At 60.9% G+C, this 14,879-nt stretch overlaps 1 protein-coding gene across 2 annotated transcripts in view; it reads left to right on the top strand.

The window, feature by feature from the left end:
* The window catches only part of OSBPL5 (oxysterol binding protein like 5), a 69,105-nt gene that overhangs the window by 28,411 nt on the left and 25,815 nt on the right, over window positions 1–14,879 (top strand). For both annotated transcript variants that reach the window (XM_018043331.1, XM_018043332.1), the window contains exons 2-3: window positions 4,365–4,503; window positions 6,610–6,692. In XM_018043331.1, the coding sequence (XP_017898820.1) occupies window positions 4,386–4,503; window positions 6,610–6,692 (201 nt within the window). In that variant the 5' untranslated portion in view covers window positions 4,365–4,385. The remainder of the gene's footprint in view (window positions 1–4,364; window positions 4,504–6,609; window positions 6,693–14,879) is intronic.

The following is a 14,879-nucleotide window of genomic DNA, read 5'->3' on the forward strand; positions in this document are numbered from 1 at the left end:
TGCCTGCTGGGTGGGCCCCCAGCAGCGCCGCCTCCGCCGCCACACCTGCGTGCTCAGCTCTGCAGCTTGCGCCCTCCCAGGCCATGGGTCCAAGCGGGGCAGCGCAGTGGCTTCCCTGGGGCCCCCGGCCTGCAGACCCCTCCTCTGTGCTCGGCAGGGACGGGCCGTCCCAGGCCACAGACACACGGGGCTCCCCTCCCCACCGCCGCCCCACCTCCTGGCCTCCACGGTGAGCCCCCCTTGGGGGCCCCGGGGTCTCTGGACCGTGGCTCCCCTCTTGAAGAAATGCCCGAGGCTCCTCACCGGGATATTAGAGCCCCACACACGGGCTGTGCTGGGGGCCATCCCTCCAGGCCCCATAGTGTCCGCTCAGACCCCTGGACTCCGTGATCATAAGCACCAGCCGAAGCCACAGCCGGATGGTGGGATCGGCCTCCTTCGTGGCCGCCAGGGAACGATTTGGGCGCTGTCGACTGATGGCCAGCTGGGCAGACGAGCGTCGTCCCAGTGACCAGGGGCAACGGGAGGCTGTTGCTACCACAGGAGCTCAGCCCAGCCCTCAGAGGCCAGAGAGGCCAACGAGAGGAAGGAAGGCGCACGGCGGCCTCTGACAGCCCAGGTGGGAGGAATCAAGGCTCCAAGCGCCCACGGTGGGGCCAGAGAGAGTGTGCCCTCCAGAGAGAGTGCCCCGAGCGCTTGGGCAGCTGGCGCCCAGGCCAGGACAGAGGGAGAGGGCCGCCCACCGCGGGTGCGGTCCTGACTGCCACTGGCCCAGCTGGAAGTCTGTTTCCTCACCCATCCATTCTTCCTTCCCTCCATCCTTCCCTCCATCCTCACGGACTGGCTCCCATAGGGGTCTCCCCTCCTAGTGCTACAAGACTTCAGCTTTCCCCGGGACAAGGGGACTCGCCGCCCAGGGCTCGGTCAGCCCAGCATCAGGCCGGCGGTCCTCCCGGCTAGGAGCCTCCGAGGGTCTGCAGATCCTCCAGGCGTGGCCGGATTCTACCTGCCTCCTGCCAGTGCCTGGAGGGCAGGGCCTCATCTGCACCAGGCGTGGCAGGAGGAACCTCACCAGGGTTCCCGTGGAAATCGGCCCCAGACCGACCCTGACCGCCTCTCTGAGGTCCCCCCCTCCCTGGACCCGCGGAGGAGGAGGAGGCTCTAAGCCCAGGGGCGACTGGACTGCCTTCCTTCCCCCCAGGTCCCAGGGTCCCCAAGCCCTCATGCCCCCTGCCAGTCCCTGGGCCTGGCTCTACGGGGACACAGCAAACAGGAGGGACAGCGCTGTCCCCTCCCTGGAGCTTGTGTCCTGTTGGGGAGGAGAGCTAACGCGGAGCGACACCGGCGACTTGGACTGCGCCTTGGGACGTGGCGTCGTGTGAGACGGGGGGTGGCAGCCTTCTGGGAAGTGACATTTGATCCAAGGGTGGAATTCGAGAAGGACCCAGCCACCCGGACAGACAAGAGATGTGGGTGAGGGCATTCGGGGGAGCACGTCCAAGCAGAGGCCCCGGTGGGCATGGGCATGTTTGAGGAGCATAAAGGGGACCAGTGTGGCTGGGGCAGAGTGGGTGACGGAGCCAGGCAGGGAATGAAGTGGGAGGAGCAGGCCGGGGACCTGACGGTCTGGAAAACAGGGACCAGGAGACAGAAGCTGGACTGTGTTCCGAAGGCAGGGAGGAGCCCTGGGGAGAGCGGGCCTGGATGTACCTCTGAAATGAACAGAGCAGCGTCTCGGCCTCCACGGCCTTAAAGGAGACCATGGACGGCAGCCAGGAGTGGGCACTGGGCAGCCCCTGAGGCCCCGCTGGAGAGGAGCCACCCCCGCCGTCCAAGCAGGTCATAGGGGGCCCACAGGGGCCCGCGCCTGGTCTGGGGAGTCAGGACACAGAGCAGGTATCCTCAGGTGCATCCCAGCACTGCCCTCGGATTGGGGCTGTCTGCTCTGGGCCAGCAGTTCAGCCACGGAGATGTCACCTCTGATGTGTTTGATTATTGGGCAAGTAGGAAGGAAGGGAAGAAAGGACATGAGGCTGCTCACTGACTCTAGAGAGATTCACCGAGGGTGGTGGTGGAGAGAGAGTGGATGGATGGATGGGCGGGTGGATGGGTGGATGGATGGGTAGATGGGTGGGTGGATGCATGGATAGGTGGATGGATGGATGGGTGGATGGATGGATGGATGAATGGACGGATGGATGGATGGATGACTGGATAAATGGATGGCTAAGAAGTTGGTTAAGTGGATGGACAGGTGGGAAGGTGGCTGGCTGGATGGGTAGAATAATGGGTGGATGTAACGGAGAGAGGGAAGGTGGGAGGGAAGACGCTGTGGACATCCTCCACAGATGGGGGGCTCCCAGACCAATGAGGCCACTGGTCCCCAGTTGTTATCTGTGCCGGGGAAAGACATGCAGCCAGGGGCCTCTGTGCCCGCCCCCCCGGTGGAGCCAGGGCCCGTGGCCAGATTGGGGAGCTGAGGGCAGGAGCCCCTCTGCCCGCCCCAGGTTTGCAAGACTCAGCCCCTGAGACGTGAGGCTCCCGGTGAGGGCGGCCTACTAGTGTCATCCCTCATCGTACTCCCCGGGGCCCCCGGGCAGGAGCGCGTCTGACTCACCTTGGCTGCCCGCCCAGTGCTTGCGAGAGCTCAGCTGCGGGAGTGGGAAGGCAGGGCCGCCTCTCAGGTGCTGGCTGCCTGGCCTGAGACGCACCTGGGCAAGCCGTGAGTGTCCACCGGGACTCCGACCAGCAGGGGCTGGACCCCAGACGCCCACCCCCGCCTTCCCCCGCAGTGGGTTTGCTAGAAACCTAGGTGAACCGATGAGGGTGGGGGATGTGAACTCAGGAGCCATGTTTGAGAGATGATTCTCAAAATACCCAACTTCTCTGAAACCAGTTTCCCCATCTGTAAAATGGCACAGGTAACCAGCTTGGCCAAGTGACACCGCAGTGGTGAGGAAGGGGAGGCCACTAGGCCCAGCTGCACCTCGGGGGCCCCCAGGACCCCTGGGCGGGAAGCACAGAGAAGGTCCTGGGGCTGCGGATGGAGCCCTGGGCCACCCTGCCCCTCCAGAAGCCCCACCCAGGCACCCACTGTCCTAGCAGGAAAGGCTGCTATCTGCTGCTCCCACCCCAGGAAGGCCCAGGGCCGTGGGAGAAAGTGGGGCCTTTGTACTGGGCTTGGCAGGAAGCCATCGCCCACCCGGGGAGGCGGCACGGGGCACCCCCAGCCTTGGAGGAAAGGTTGGTCAGCCAGCCTCTGTGCAGCACGTCCTCAGGGAGAGGGCGGAGCGCAGCATCGGGCCCGAGTCCCCGCTCTGCCAGCACCTGACCGGCTGAGACCACAGGGCTCTGGGGGCCACGATTTTCTCTTCTGTAAAACGGGCTGACGTCCACTGTGGACGGCTAGCCCCGGCCCTGCTCAGGGTGGGGCTGTGAGGGGCGCGGGCGAGATGAGGGGTGGCCGCCGGGCCCGGGAGGGCGTGGCCGCCGGGCCCGGGAGGGCGTGGCCGCCGGGCCCGGGAGGGCGTGGCCGCCGGGCCCGGGAGGGCGTGGCCGCCGGGCCCGGGAGGGCGTGGCCGCCGGGCCCGGGAGGGCGTGGCCGCCGGGCCCGGGGCGTGGCGGGTATCGCAGGGCCTTCCCGGGCTGGCCCTCCTGCTGGGGCTGGGAGGCGGTTAGGGCAGTGCTGCGAAGTATGGAAGTGACTCGGCCGACCTCGCCCTAAACTCACCTGCGCTTTCTCTCCAGGCGCTTTGGGTACAGGTGTCGGAAACCCAACCAAGTAGCTGGAACAGGGGAAGGCGGGAGGTGGTCTCTCGGTGTCCTTAGGTGGGCTGGGCAGGCCCGAGTCAGAGCCAGACCCAGCCCGCGCCCGCGGGCCCTGGCGCTCTGGGCCACCTGTCTCGCTTCTGCGGCCCCCTCTCAGGCAGCGCTCCGCCCTCCCCGTGTGCATCAACGTTGACCCCACCCAGAGCTCCATCCCCGGGGAGGGGTCGGCGGGTGGCCCATGTCTCCTCCGCTTTGCCGTGTCCAGGGTCGACAAGGCCGCTTTAGCGCCAGCCCTTGGGTGGAGGCCAGAGGGTCCTGCCATACCTATGATGGCCAAACTGGCTGGTCGAGGCCTGGCTTCCGACTCGGGCCCTGGAAAGCCTGTACTCGGTCGTGCGGCCTTCCTGGGTGACCGCCCCGCAGGCCCCTGGGGCCCTCCATGTCCCGTTTTGGACCTGACTGTATGATGGGGCCCCTGACTCTGGCGTGTCTCTGGTCCCCTTTCTGGGCGGGTGGAGGATGCCTGTGGCCTCCAGGCCCCAGGTTGTCCCAGCCTCGGCTTGAGGTGTGACCAGTGCCCCCCTCCTTCCTTCCAGAAGCCGCCCTGCGCCCATACCATGAAGGAGGAGGCCTTTCTGCGACGACGCTTCTCACTGTGTCCGCCCTCGTCCACCCCGCAGAAGCTCAGCCGGAACCTGCTCGTGGGTGGAGAGCATGAGCTCGATGTGGGTCCAGGTCAGTGCCCACGGGGGGACCCGGTCACCTGGGGGCCGCGGGAGGGTGGGGGTCGGTGCCCACGGGGGGACCCGGTCACCTGGGGGCCGCAGGAGGGCCGGGGGTCCTCCCAGACCGTGTGACCTCAGACATGTCCCTTGCCCTCTCTGTGCTGTCCTGGTCAGGGAGGGAGGGCATCTACCACGTGGGGTTAATGAATAGAAGGCTCGTTGGGCCGGAGAACTCCATGACCTGTGGGGCCAGGTTTCACCAACTTGGCTGTGGAGGTCGAGCAGGGGGCTCCCCAGTCCAGGCCTGGAGGCAGATCCTCGTCCCTGCAGAGGCCGTGTGGTGCGGTTGTCTGGGCAGCCTGACCGCAGCCCCTGCCCTCAGGCTGGGGGACCTCGGTCCAGCGGCAGGGCCTAGGTTTCCTTATCTGTAAAGTGGGGGAATGTTGGGACCTGCGCTAGCTGCAGCGGAGTCCTGGGCCCTGGGTGGGGACAGTTCAGACCCGCTGCTGTCGTGCTTGGAGATAAAGCGCTGGGCACGCAGCACGCGGATCACCTGAGCTTGCCGGCGCTCTCGCAGATCCGGGTGTTAACCCCCGCCCCCACCCCAGGGCCGCACATCCGCCCTGCCCCCGGCAGTCTGAGCTGAGCTGTCTCTGCCACGTCCGTGACCACCATCCCCAGAGAGCCCAGCGCGTCCTTCTGGTGGCCCCGAGGCGGTAGGAGAAGGGCCCCCTCTGGTGCCCAGCCTGGCTTCCTGCAGCCCGCCCACCTTGCTCCCATCACCTGCTTTGGAGCCAAGGAGGGGACCCCAGCCCCTCCAGCCCCTGGAAGAAGCGCAGGCCTGGGTGGCAGGTGTGGTGGACAGGGCAAGGAGACGGGCATGGACAGGCAGAGAGAGGAGCCGGTGCCAGCCTCTGACTGTGGGGCGGCCCACTCCCCACTCCCGCAGGGCCCCCGCATCCGCCCAGCCCAGGTGGTAGCACCCACTCTGGGAGGCTGCCCCCTAATGGCCCCAGGCCAGGCCCCCCACAACAGCTCCTGAATCCAGTGCGCCTGGATGGCAGGGCCCCTGGGGCATAGAGGGGGCCCCCCATCAGCAGCCAGCCCTCGGACGCAGGGCCGAGTGCAGGGGCGCGTGCTCCTTGGTGACCTCGCTGCCCCAGCGTGCCCGGCTGCAGGACGCCTCACCGCCCCCAGTCTCCACGCTGGCTTTTCTGCAGAGCACGGCTCTCAGGCCAGGGCTGCGGGGAAGGGGGTCTGCAGACACCGCCCTCTGTGAGCCCTGCCCTTACCTCCCTGTCAGCATGGTTCTCCCCTGGTCATCGCCACATCCGCTCCCACGCAGGGACCGGGTAATCAGCCACCAGCCGCAGGAAGCAGGCGGTAGTGGCCTCTGAGACCGTCACCCGCTTCTTCCTGCCTGTGAGCCTGGGCTTTAGAAATGAGCAGCGGGTGGGGCAGCCACTCCCCCCAGGATCGAGTCCAGGCACCTCAGGCCCCTCTCCCACCGCTTAGTCAACCTGGAGAGGACACCTGCTGGGAAGAGGCGCAGAGACAGTGTCCACCCACCCCTCTGAATCCAGCACTGGGGGCAGTAGGGCTCCAGCCGGAGGACTGGGCTGTGGGAGGGGGTCAGCTGTAGTCTGGGTGCCCTGGACCTGCATACTGGGGCCTGCCTCGCAGAACCCTGAAGGCCAGGCCACCCTGGCCCGGGACTCTCACCCAGCAGTGACCCCCCTCCCTGAAGTGACTCCTATCCCAGTGGTGACACCCCCTCCCAGCAGTGACTCCCCTTCCTCCCAGCAGTGACACTCCCTTCCCAGTAGTGACACCCCCTGCCAGCAGTACACTCCCCTCCCTGCAGTGACACCCCCTGCCAGCAGTGACCCCCCTCCCAGCGGTGACCCCCGTCCCAGCGGTGACACCCCTCCCATTGGTAACCCCCCTCCCTGCAGTGACACCCCCTGTGTGGCTGGCTGGTGGTTATTAGATCTCTGGTTCCGCACCCGCCTTCCCGACTGGCTTCCTGCCCCGCCCAGGCCGCTGGCGCCCGAGGCTCGCCTGCCGTGGGCTGGGCCGCCCTGCCCTGGGCCTCACGCCGGCCGCTCTCTTGCAGGGAAGGACATGGAGCCCCACGGCCCGTCACCAACCCGGGATGAAGGGCCCCCAACCCCAGGCTCTGCCACGAAGGTGCCACCGGTAAGAGCCCGGCTGTGGGGGGGCCTGAGGCAGGGGGCCTGCCCAGGGGCAACAGGAAGTGCCCGAGGCAGGGGCAGCAGGCGTCCGGCCCAGCTGCCACCCCAGCTCTCTGCTCCGAATCACGGAGGCTCCTGGAGCTGGAGTCACAGCGTGTGAGCTGCCTTCTCCAAGCTGCCTTCTTGGAGTGACCCAGGACGGGAGATGGGGCCCAGAGAGGGCTCAGGGACAGAAAGTCATGGCACCAGGGGGCCCGGGCCTGCTGTCATAAGGAACCCGCCCAGGGCTCAGCACTTCCTCCCTCTGGCTTTGCTTGCACCATGCCCGCCCCCCACACCCTCTCAGGGCCATGCCATGATCTGGAAAAGCACACACCTGCGCACACACACAGAGAAACACACACACACAGACATGCCTCCACACACAGATACAGATACACGTACATGCAGATACATATCCCATGCACAGATAAACATACACACACAGATACACACAGAGATATGCCTCCACACACAGATACACACACATACAGATACGTATCCCATGCACAGATAAGCATACACACAGATACACACACAGATATACGTACATACACAGATACAGGTACACATACGTACAGATACATATCCCACGCACAGATAAACATACACACACAGATACACACACACAGAGATACGTATACCATGCACAGATAAACATATACACCCATATGCACACAGAGGCCTGTGTGCACACACATACCAACACACACACTACACACAGATAAACATATACACACAGACGCGCGCACACACCCCACAGGTTCCTCAGCCCAGTGCCTCTCAGTGGGGCCCAGCCGTACCCCTCCAGGCAGAAGCTCTGATCCAGGGAGGGTGCGGGGGCCTGGGCACAGGTGTGGGGCGTGAGACATGCCCTTCCTCCCTGCAGAGGGTCTCAGGTCAAGGGAGCCGTGGCCCCTGGATTGGAGGCCCCAGTTCTGGCTGTGGGGCTGGGGGCACCCAGAGGCCAGTTCTCTCCACTGTGGACACCCATGGGACCCAGTGACTACAGCCTGGCTCCTCTGGGACCCCACGCTCTGCTCTGTCAGACAAGGGGTTAGTGCTGGTCTCAGGGTCCCCAGTGTCCACCTCCAGTGAGGAAGAAGCCAGGCCTTTCGTGGGTCCCCCCCACAGCCAGCGTCCCCCACCTCAGCCTCTAGGGCTGCCAGCTGCTAGGAGCACAGTGGGAATGCCTGCGTTCGTGTGGAATTTGTTTAATTTAAAAACCTGTTTTGATTACAGTGACATACGTGTAGCGAAACGCACCATCCTAACCATGTCAGGCACGGCTCAGGGGCCCTAAGCACACCCGCAGGGGCCTGTACTGTCCCCACCATCCCTCCTGAGAACCCTAGCATCTTAGAAAGTGGACGCCCTGGCCCCGCTCCCCGCAGCCCTCGCTCCCCACTCCCCCAGCACTCGCTCCCTGCCCCCCCAGCACTCGCTCCCCGCCCCCCCCCCCCACCATCTCTGTCACTGTGAACGTGACAACTTTAGGGACCTCATGTGGGTGGAATCCCACGGATTTGTGATTACCTTCTTTGTGTCTTGCTTATTTCACTGAGCATCGTGTCCTCAAGGCTCGTCCAGCTTGTAGCTGTGTCAGAATTCTCTTCCTTTTTACAGCCGAGTAATGTTCCACTCCAGTACTCCTGCCTGGAAAATCCCATGGATGGAGGAGCCTGGTGGGCTGCAGTCCATGGGATCGCTAAGAGTCGGACACGACTGAGTGACTTCCCTTTCACTTTCACGCACTGGAGAAGGAAATTGCAACCCACTCCAGTGTTCTTGCCTGGAGAATCCCAGGGACGGGGGAGCCTGGTAGGCTGCCGTCTGTGGGGTCGCACAGAGTCAGACATGACTGAAACAACTTAGCAATGTTCCATTGTGTGGTTGGACTATGTCCTGTTTCTCCAACCATCTGTCAACGGACACAGTTATTAGTTTAGATGCAGGTTTATTTCATAAAAACAGTGAAAACATGCTTACTCCTTCTACAACCCAGTGAAACAACGAGACCCAGTGAAAGCACTTTAGACTCTGTCTGGAGCACTCGCCTCAACTTTCAGATCTCACTCCCTCAGTCAAGACGTCTGGACATCCTGTCCAGGCAAGGCCTGCAGGTGCGGGGGATATAGTCATGGATAAAATGAAGTCGCATGGAAGCAACCTAGATGCCCATCGGCAGACAAATGGATGAGAAAGCCGTGGTACATATACACAATGGAATATTACTCAGCTATTAAAAAGGATGCATTTGAATCAGTTCTAATGAGGTGGATGAAACTGGAGTCTATTATACAAAGCGAAGTCAGAAAGAAAAACACCAATACAGTATATTAACGCGTGTATTTGGAATTTACCAAGATGGTAACGATGACCCTATATGCGAGCCAGCAAAAGACACACATATAAAGAACAGACTTTTGGACTCTCTGAGGGAAGTCAAAGGTGGGATGATTTGAGAGAATAGCATTGAAACGTGTATATTCAGTTCAGTTCAGTTCAGTCGCTCAGTCATGTCCAACTCTTTGCGACCCTATGAATCGCAGCACGCCAGGCCTCCCTGTCCATCACCATCTCCCAGAGTTCACTCAGACTCACGTCCATCGAGTCCGTGATGCCATCCAGCCATCCCATCCTCAGTCGTCCCCTTCTTCTCCTGCCCCCAATCCCTCCCAGCATCAGAGTCTTTTCCAATGAGTCAACTCTTCTCATGAGGTGGCCAAAGTACTGGAGCTTCAGCTTCAGCAGCAGGCCTTCCAAAGAAATCCCAGGGTTGATCTTCAGAATGGACTGGTTGGATCTCCCCTCAGTCCAGGGGACTCTCAAGAGTCTTCTCCAACACCACAGTTCAAAAACATCAATTCTTCAGCGCTCAGCCTTCTTCACAGTCCAACTCTCACATCCATACATGATCACTGGAAAAACCATAGCCTTGACTAGACGGACCTTTGTTGGCAAAGTAATGTCTCTGGTTTTCAATACGCTATCTAGGTTGGTCATAACTTTCCTTCCAAGGAGTAAGCGTCTTTTAATTTCATGGCTGCAGTCACCATCTGCAGTGATTTTGGAGCCCAAAAAAATTAAGTCTGACACTGTTTCTACTGTTTCCCCATCTATTTCCCATGAAGTGATGGGACTGGATGCCATGATCTTCGTTTTCTGAATGTTGAGCTTTAAGCCAACTTTTTCACTCTCCTCTTTCACTTTCATCAAGAGGCTTTTGAGTTCCTCTTCACTTTCTGCCATAAGGGTGGTGTCATCTGCATATCTGAGGTTATTGATATTTCTCTCGTCAGTCTTGATTCCAGCTTGTGTTTCTTCCAGTCCAGCGTTTCTCATGATGTACTCTGTATATAAGTTAAATAAGCAGGGTGACAATATACAGCCTTGACATACTCCTTTTCCTATTTGGAACCAGTCTGTTGTTCCATGTCCAGTATATTACCATATGTGAAATAGATCACCAGTCCAGGTTCGATGCCTGAGAGAGGGCGCTCAGGGCTGGTGCACTGGGATGACCTTGAGGGATGGGATGGGGAGAGAGGTGGGAGGGGGGTTTAGGATGGGGACACATGTACACCCGTGGCTGATTCATGTCAATGTATGGCAAAAAGCACCACAATATTGTGAAGTAGTTAGCCTCCAATTAAAATAAATAAAATTTTAAAAAAAGAAAATCACCCCCCCCCAAAAAAAAGAAACGAAGTCCCCCTCTCCCGGAGCTTACATTCCAGAAGGAAGATAGGCTCCAGACGAAACAAGTGAGTCTGGACTTGTCCGAGGCCATGGGAGGAAGGAAGGGACAGCTCTGGACGCCCCCGGTCCTTAAGAGAGACTTGGGGCTGCTATAAAGGGGGCAGTTCTGGGAAAGACACAAACTCTAATAGATATATGATAATAAACAGAACATCTGTTGTTGTCCAGTCGCTCAGTCCATTTTTAATATGGACACGTATTTAATATATTAATATTAGGTATTATGTTCTCTATAAGCTGAATATAATATATAATATTTGATAGCATATTAAATGTTTAATGTGTAGGTCTTTATGTACATATACACATGTGCGTGGGTGTGTGCACAGTTATTCAGTCTTGTCCAGCTCTGTGCCCCCATGGACTGTAGCCCACCAGGCTCATCTGTCCATGTGATTCCCCAGGCAGGAATACTGGGGTGGGCTGCCATTTCCTCCTCGGAGGTGGGGGGTGTGGCGGTCTTTCCAACTCAGAGATCAGACCCATGTCTCCTGCATTGGCGGGCAGATTCTTTACCACTGCGCCACCTGGGAAGCCCATATCTACACGCACACACACACACATATAATATATATATCATATGAAAAATAATTGTAACACAGAGTGGAGCCACATGTAACCTTGTTCTGTATTTTCCAAGTCTCCTGTAAATGTGTTACCATACTTTTATTGTGTAGTGTTAGTCGCTCAGTCGTGTCCGACTCTTTGCGACCCCATGGACCATAGCCCGCCAGGCTCCTCAGTCCATGAGATTAACCAGGCAGGAATACTGGAGTGGGTTGCCAGTTCCTTCTCCAGGGGATCTTCCCGACCCAGGGCTCAAACCTGCCTCTCCTGCACTGCAGGCAGACTCTTTACTGTCTGAGCCTCAAGCCCTAGATACTTCATAATTTTTTAAAAAATTAGAAATAAATATATATCATGTGGTTTTCCAGGATATAAATTCAAATGACATGAAGTCAGCCGTTTTGAGTGAATAATTCAGTGGTATTTCTCGCGTCCACACTGTGGTGCAGCCACCACCTCTGTCGAGCTCAGAAACGGTTCCGTCACCCCCGAGTGACAGTATGAGCGGTCACTCGCGTCCCCTCCGCCACCCACAGCCCCCGCAGCCTCCACTCCGCTTTCCGTGTGTACGGATTTGCCTGTGCTGGACACGGCATGTCAGCGGGGCCGTGCCGTGTGCGGGGCTTTGTGACGAGCTGCTCCAGCAAGCCCCGTCCAGGCTGTGGCGGGTGTCAGGGCTGAGCCATGGTCCACGGGCTGGATGGAGCCAGGCGGTCGGTTGTCCGGTCGTCAACGGGGCACACCTGGGCCATCTCCACTTGTCAGCTACGGGGAGCAGAGCTCCCGCGAACACGCGTGTGCAGATGTCTGAGTCCTTGCTTTCACTTCTTTGAGTTTGTACCTCAGGGTGGGATGGCCAGATGGCAGTTCTGTGGCAAGATGGCTTTCTAGAAGATTCTGTATTTGGCCTCTTGGAGAAAGCGCCGAGCGGTCTTCCTCAGTGGCCGCCTCGCGTTACAATCCCGCCGGTGGGGAGATGGGCGCCCACGTCTCACACTCGCACCGATGCGGGCGGCTTCGGTTCTTTCTGGAGCCATCCCCGTGGCCGTGCCCGTGGGTGTGAAGCGACATCTCACGTGGCCGGGTGGGCACCTTGCCGAGGACCGAGGGGGACGGGCGTTTCCTCACTGCCTGCCACCGTCCAAGCACCTTCTCTCCAAGTCCTCCGTCCATCTTTGCATCCAGCTCTTGTCTCTCCCGGGTGGCGCTAGGGGTCAAGAACCCGCCTGCCACTGCAGCAGACACCAGAGCCGTGGGTTCGATCCCTGGGTGGGGAAGATCCCCTGGAGGAGGAAATGGCGACCGCTCCGGGATTCCTGCCGGAGAATCCCACGGGCAGAAGAGCCTGGCGGGCTACAGTCCACGGGGTCACGAGCGATTGAGCACACACGCACTCAGTTCAGCTCAGTCGCTCAGCCGTGTCCAGTTCTTTGTGACCTCGTGGACTGCAGCACACCAGGCCTCCCTGTCCATCACCAACTGCCAGAGTTTACTCAAACTCACGTCCACTGAGTCAGTGATGCCATCCAACCATCTCACCCTCTGTCGTCCCCTTCTCCCGCCTTCAGTCTTTCCCAGCACCAGGGTCTTTTCCAATGAGTCATTCTTCGCATCCGGAGAAGGCAATGGCAGCCCACTCCGGTGTTCTTGCCTGGAGAATCCCAGGGACGGGGGAGCCTGGTGGGCTGCCGTCTATGGGGTCGCACAGGGTCGGACGCGCCTGAAGCGACGCAGCAGCAGCAGTTCTTCACGTTAGGTGGCCAGAGGATTGGCGTTTCAGCCTCAACATCAGTCCCTCCAACTGTGTTGAGTCAGTAAGAGCTCTTCCTATATCTGGACACTAGAGCTTTGTTAGATACACGAGTGCAGATGCTTCATCCCGTCCTGTAGGTTGCTCTCAAGCACTTTTTTAGAGTTTTCCATGGCCACACTTTGGTGGTCAGACCCCCACGTTCATGGTTCTGAGCAGTCTCTCGCCCCTGAGGGTGCCGGTCATTGCCCTGTTGTGCCTACACCTGCTGCAGCCTCAGGAGCCAGCAGGCGGGCCTGGCAGGGTCCCCAGCCTGGCCCTTAGGATGGAGGAGTGGAGGGCACTGCCCCAGCCCGGGGCTGCTGTGACCCGGCCCAGCGGCCTCGCAGGGCTCAGAAGCAGAGGGTGCGGGGCACAGACACCCCACCCTGTCCACTCCTCCCAGCCCCACGGCCCCCACGCTGTCCCCTTCTCTTCCTCCGTGGCCCCAAACAAGCTCCTTCCAGCCGCATCTGGTGGAAAGCGGGCGGCAGGAAAGGGGCAGAGGAGGGCATGCTTGTTCATGCCTGCGTTCGCCCGACGTGCTCCGCAGGCTCCCAGCGCCTGGCGCCGGGGGTGCTGGGCGGAAGCCGTCCACAGGGGAGCTCCTGGCAGGTCACTGAAACGTCCGTGCGGCCGGGAAGGCAGGAGAAGCTGGGCGGGGTGTCTGGGGTCTGATGCCAGCAGGGTGGTCCGGGCCATCTGCCTCCTGGCGAGGCAGCTCAGCGAGGCCTGAGGAAGGAGCAGGGAAGAGCATTTGGGCGGGGGGAACAGCATGTGCTCAGGAAACCGGGGCTCCGGGCACGAGAGCCTCAGCATCCCAGGAGCTGGAGCGTCAGCCCGGCCCCCAGAGCCTGCCACGGTCACTCCTGCCTCAGCCCAGAGCTTTCTTCTGGGGCAGCGTCCCCCAGGCGCCCTGACCATGCCCCTGGCTTCCCGGGCTGTCGAATGTTCTGACTGGTCTCAGAGAGTGCGCACAGAGTGACGATGCCCGGGTCCAGCCCCCTTCAGACCTGTGTGACTGCGGGCGGGTTCAGAGCCTCTCTGTGCCGCAGGGCATGGCTGGGAGCGTGGGCAGAGCTGCCGTGATTCACACGCACACCCGTCTCCAGCGCGGCTCTCACCCCTCCTTCCCTCCGTCCTAAACGCCGCACCAGAGGCCCTGCCCGGCACGCGGTGCTGTGGGCACAGCTGGCACACTGGACAGCTCTGGTCAGAGTCCCGCCATCGGCTCTGCAGCCTTGGTGGGCACCGAGATGCCCAGTGACGATGGGGGTGGAGGAGGGCATGGCAGCCCGCTCCAGGATTCCTGCCTGGAGAATCCCACGGACAGAGGAGCCTGGCGGGTAACAGGCCACGGGGTCGCGCAGAGTCGCACACGACTGAAGCGACTTAGCACGCAGCGCGGCCGGGCCCGCCCCCCCCAGTGGGTGGCGGCGAGAACTAGGTGAGCGAGGGCGGCCGCGACCTCAGAGGATGGGGCAGCCAGGGGGTCCACGCCCCTCACCTTGTGCGGGCAGAGAGCCAGGGCTGGCTGGCCTCCGGGCCCCGCGCCCTGGCTTGGCGGCTCAGGGTGGGGGCACGCAGGCCAGCGCAGGGCAGGGCAGGCCCGCCTCTGCAGGGGAGCAGAGAGGGAGCGTCTCTGGCTCGGCAGCCACAGGACCCTGTCCCCGGGGCCTGACGCGGTCCCTGGATCGCACGCAGCCACGGACGGCGCGGAAGGAATGAGCACGGTGGGCGCCAGGAGAGCCTCCCTGGTGGATGCAGAAATCTGGGCTGCGTGATTTTCACATCTCACCTTGATTTTTTTTTCTTTCCCCCAATCCCTTAAAAATGTGAAGCCCGGGACGTCCCTGGTGGTCCAGTGGTTAGGACTGCACACTTTCACTGCAGGTGGCCTGGGTTCAATCCCTGGTTGGGAACTAAGATCCCGCAAGTGCTGCCCCCAAAAAGCGTTAACAGCCACCCTGGGCTCACAGGCCTTACAGAAGCAGGCAGGGGCCTGCAGCCTTTAGCCCTGACGTTTTCTCCCCA

This window comes from Capra hircus, chromosome 29 (genome assembly GCF_001704415.2).
Source record: "Capra hircus breed San Clemente chromosome 29, ASM170441v1, whole genome shotgun sequence".
Classification (NCBI taxonomy): domain Eukaryota; kingdom Metazoa; phylum Chordata; class Mammalia; order Artiodactyla; family Bovidae; genus Capra; species Capra hircus.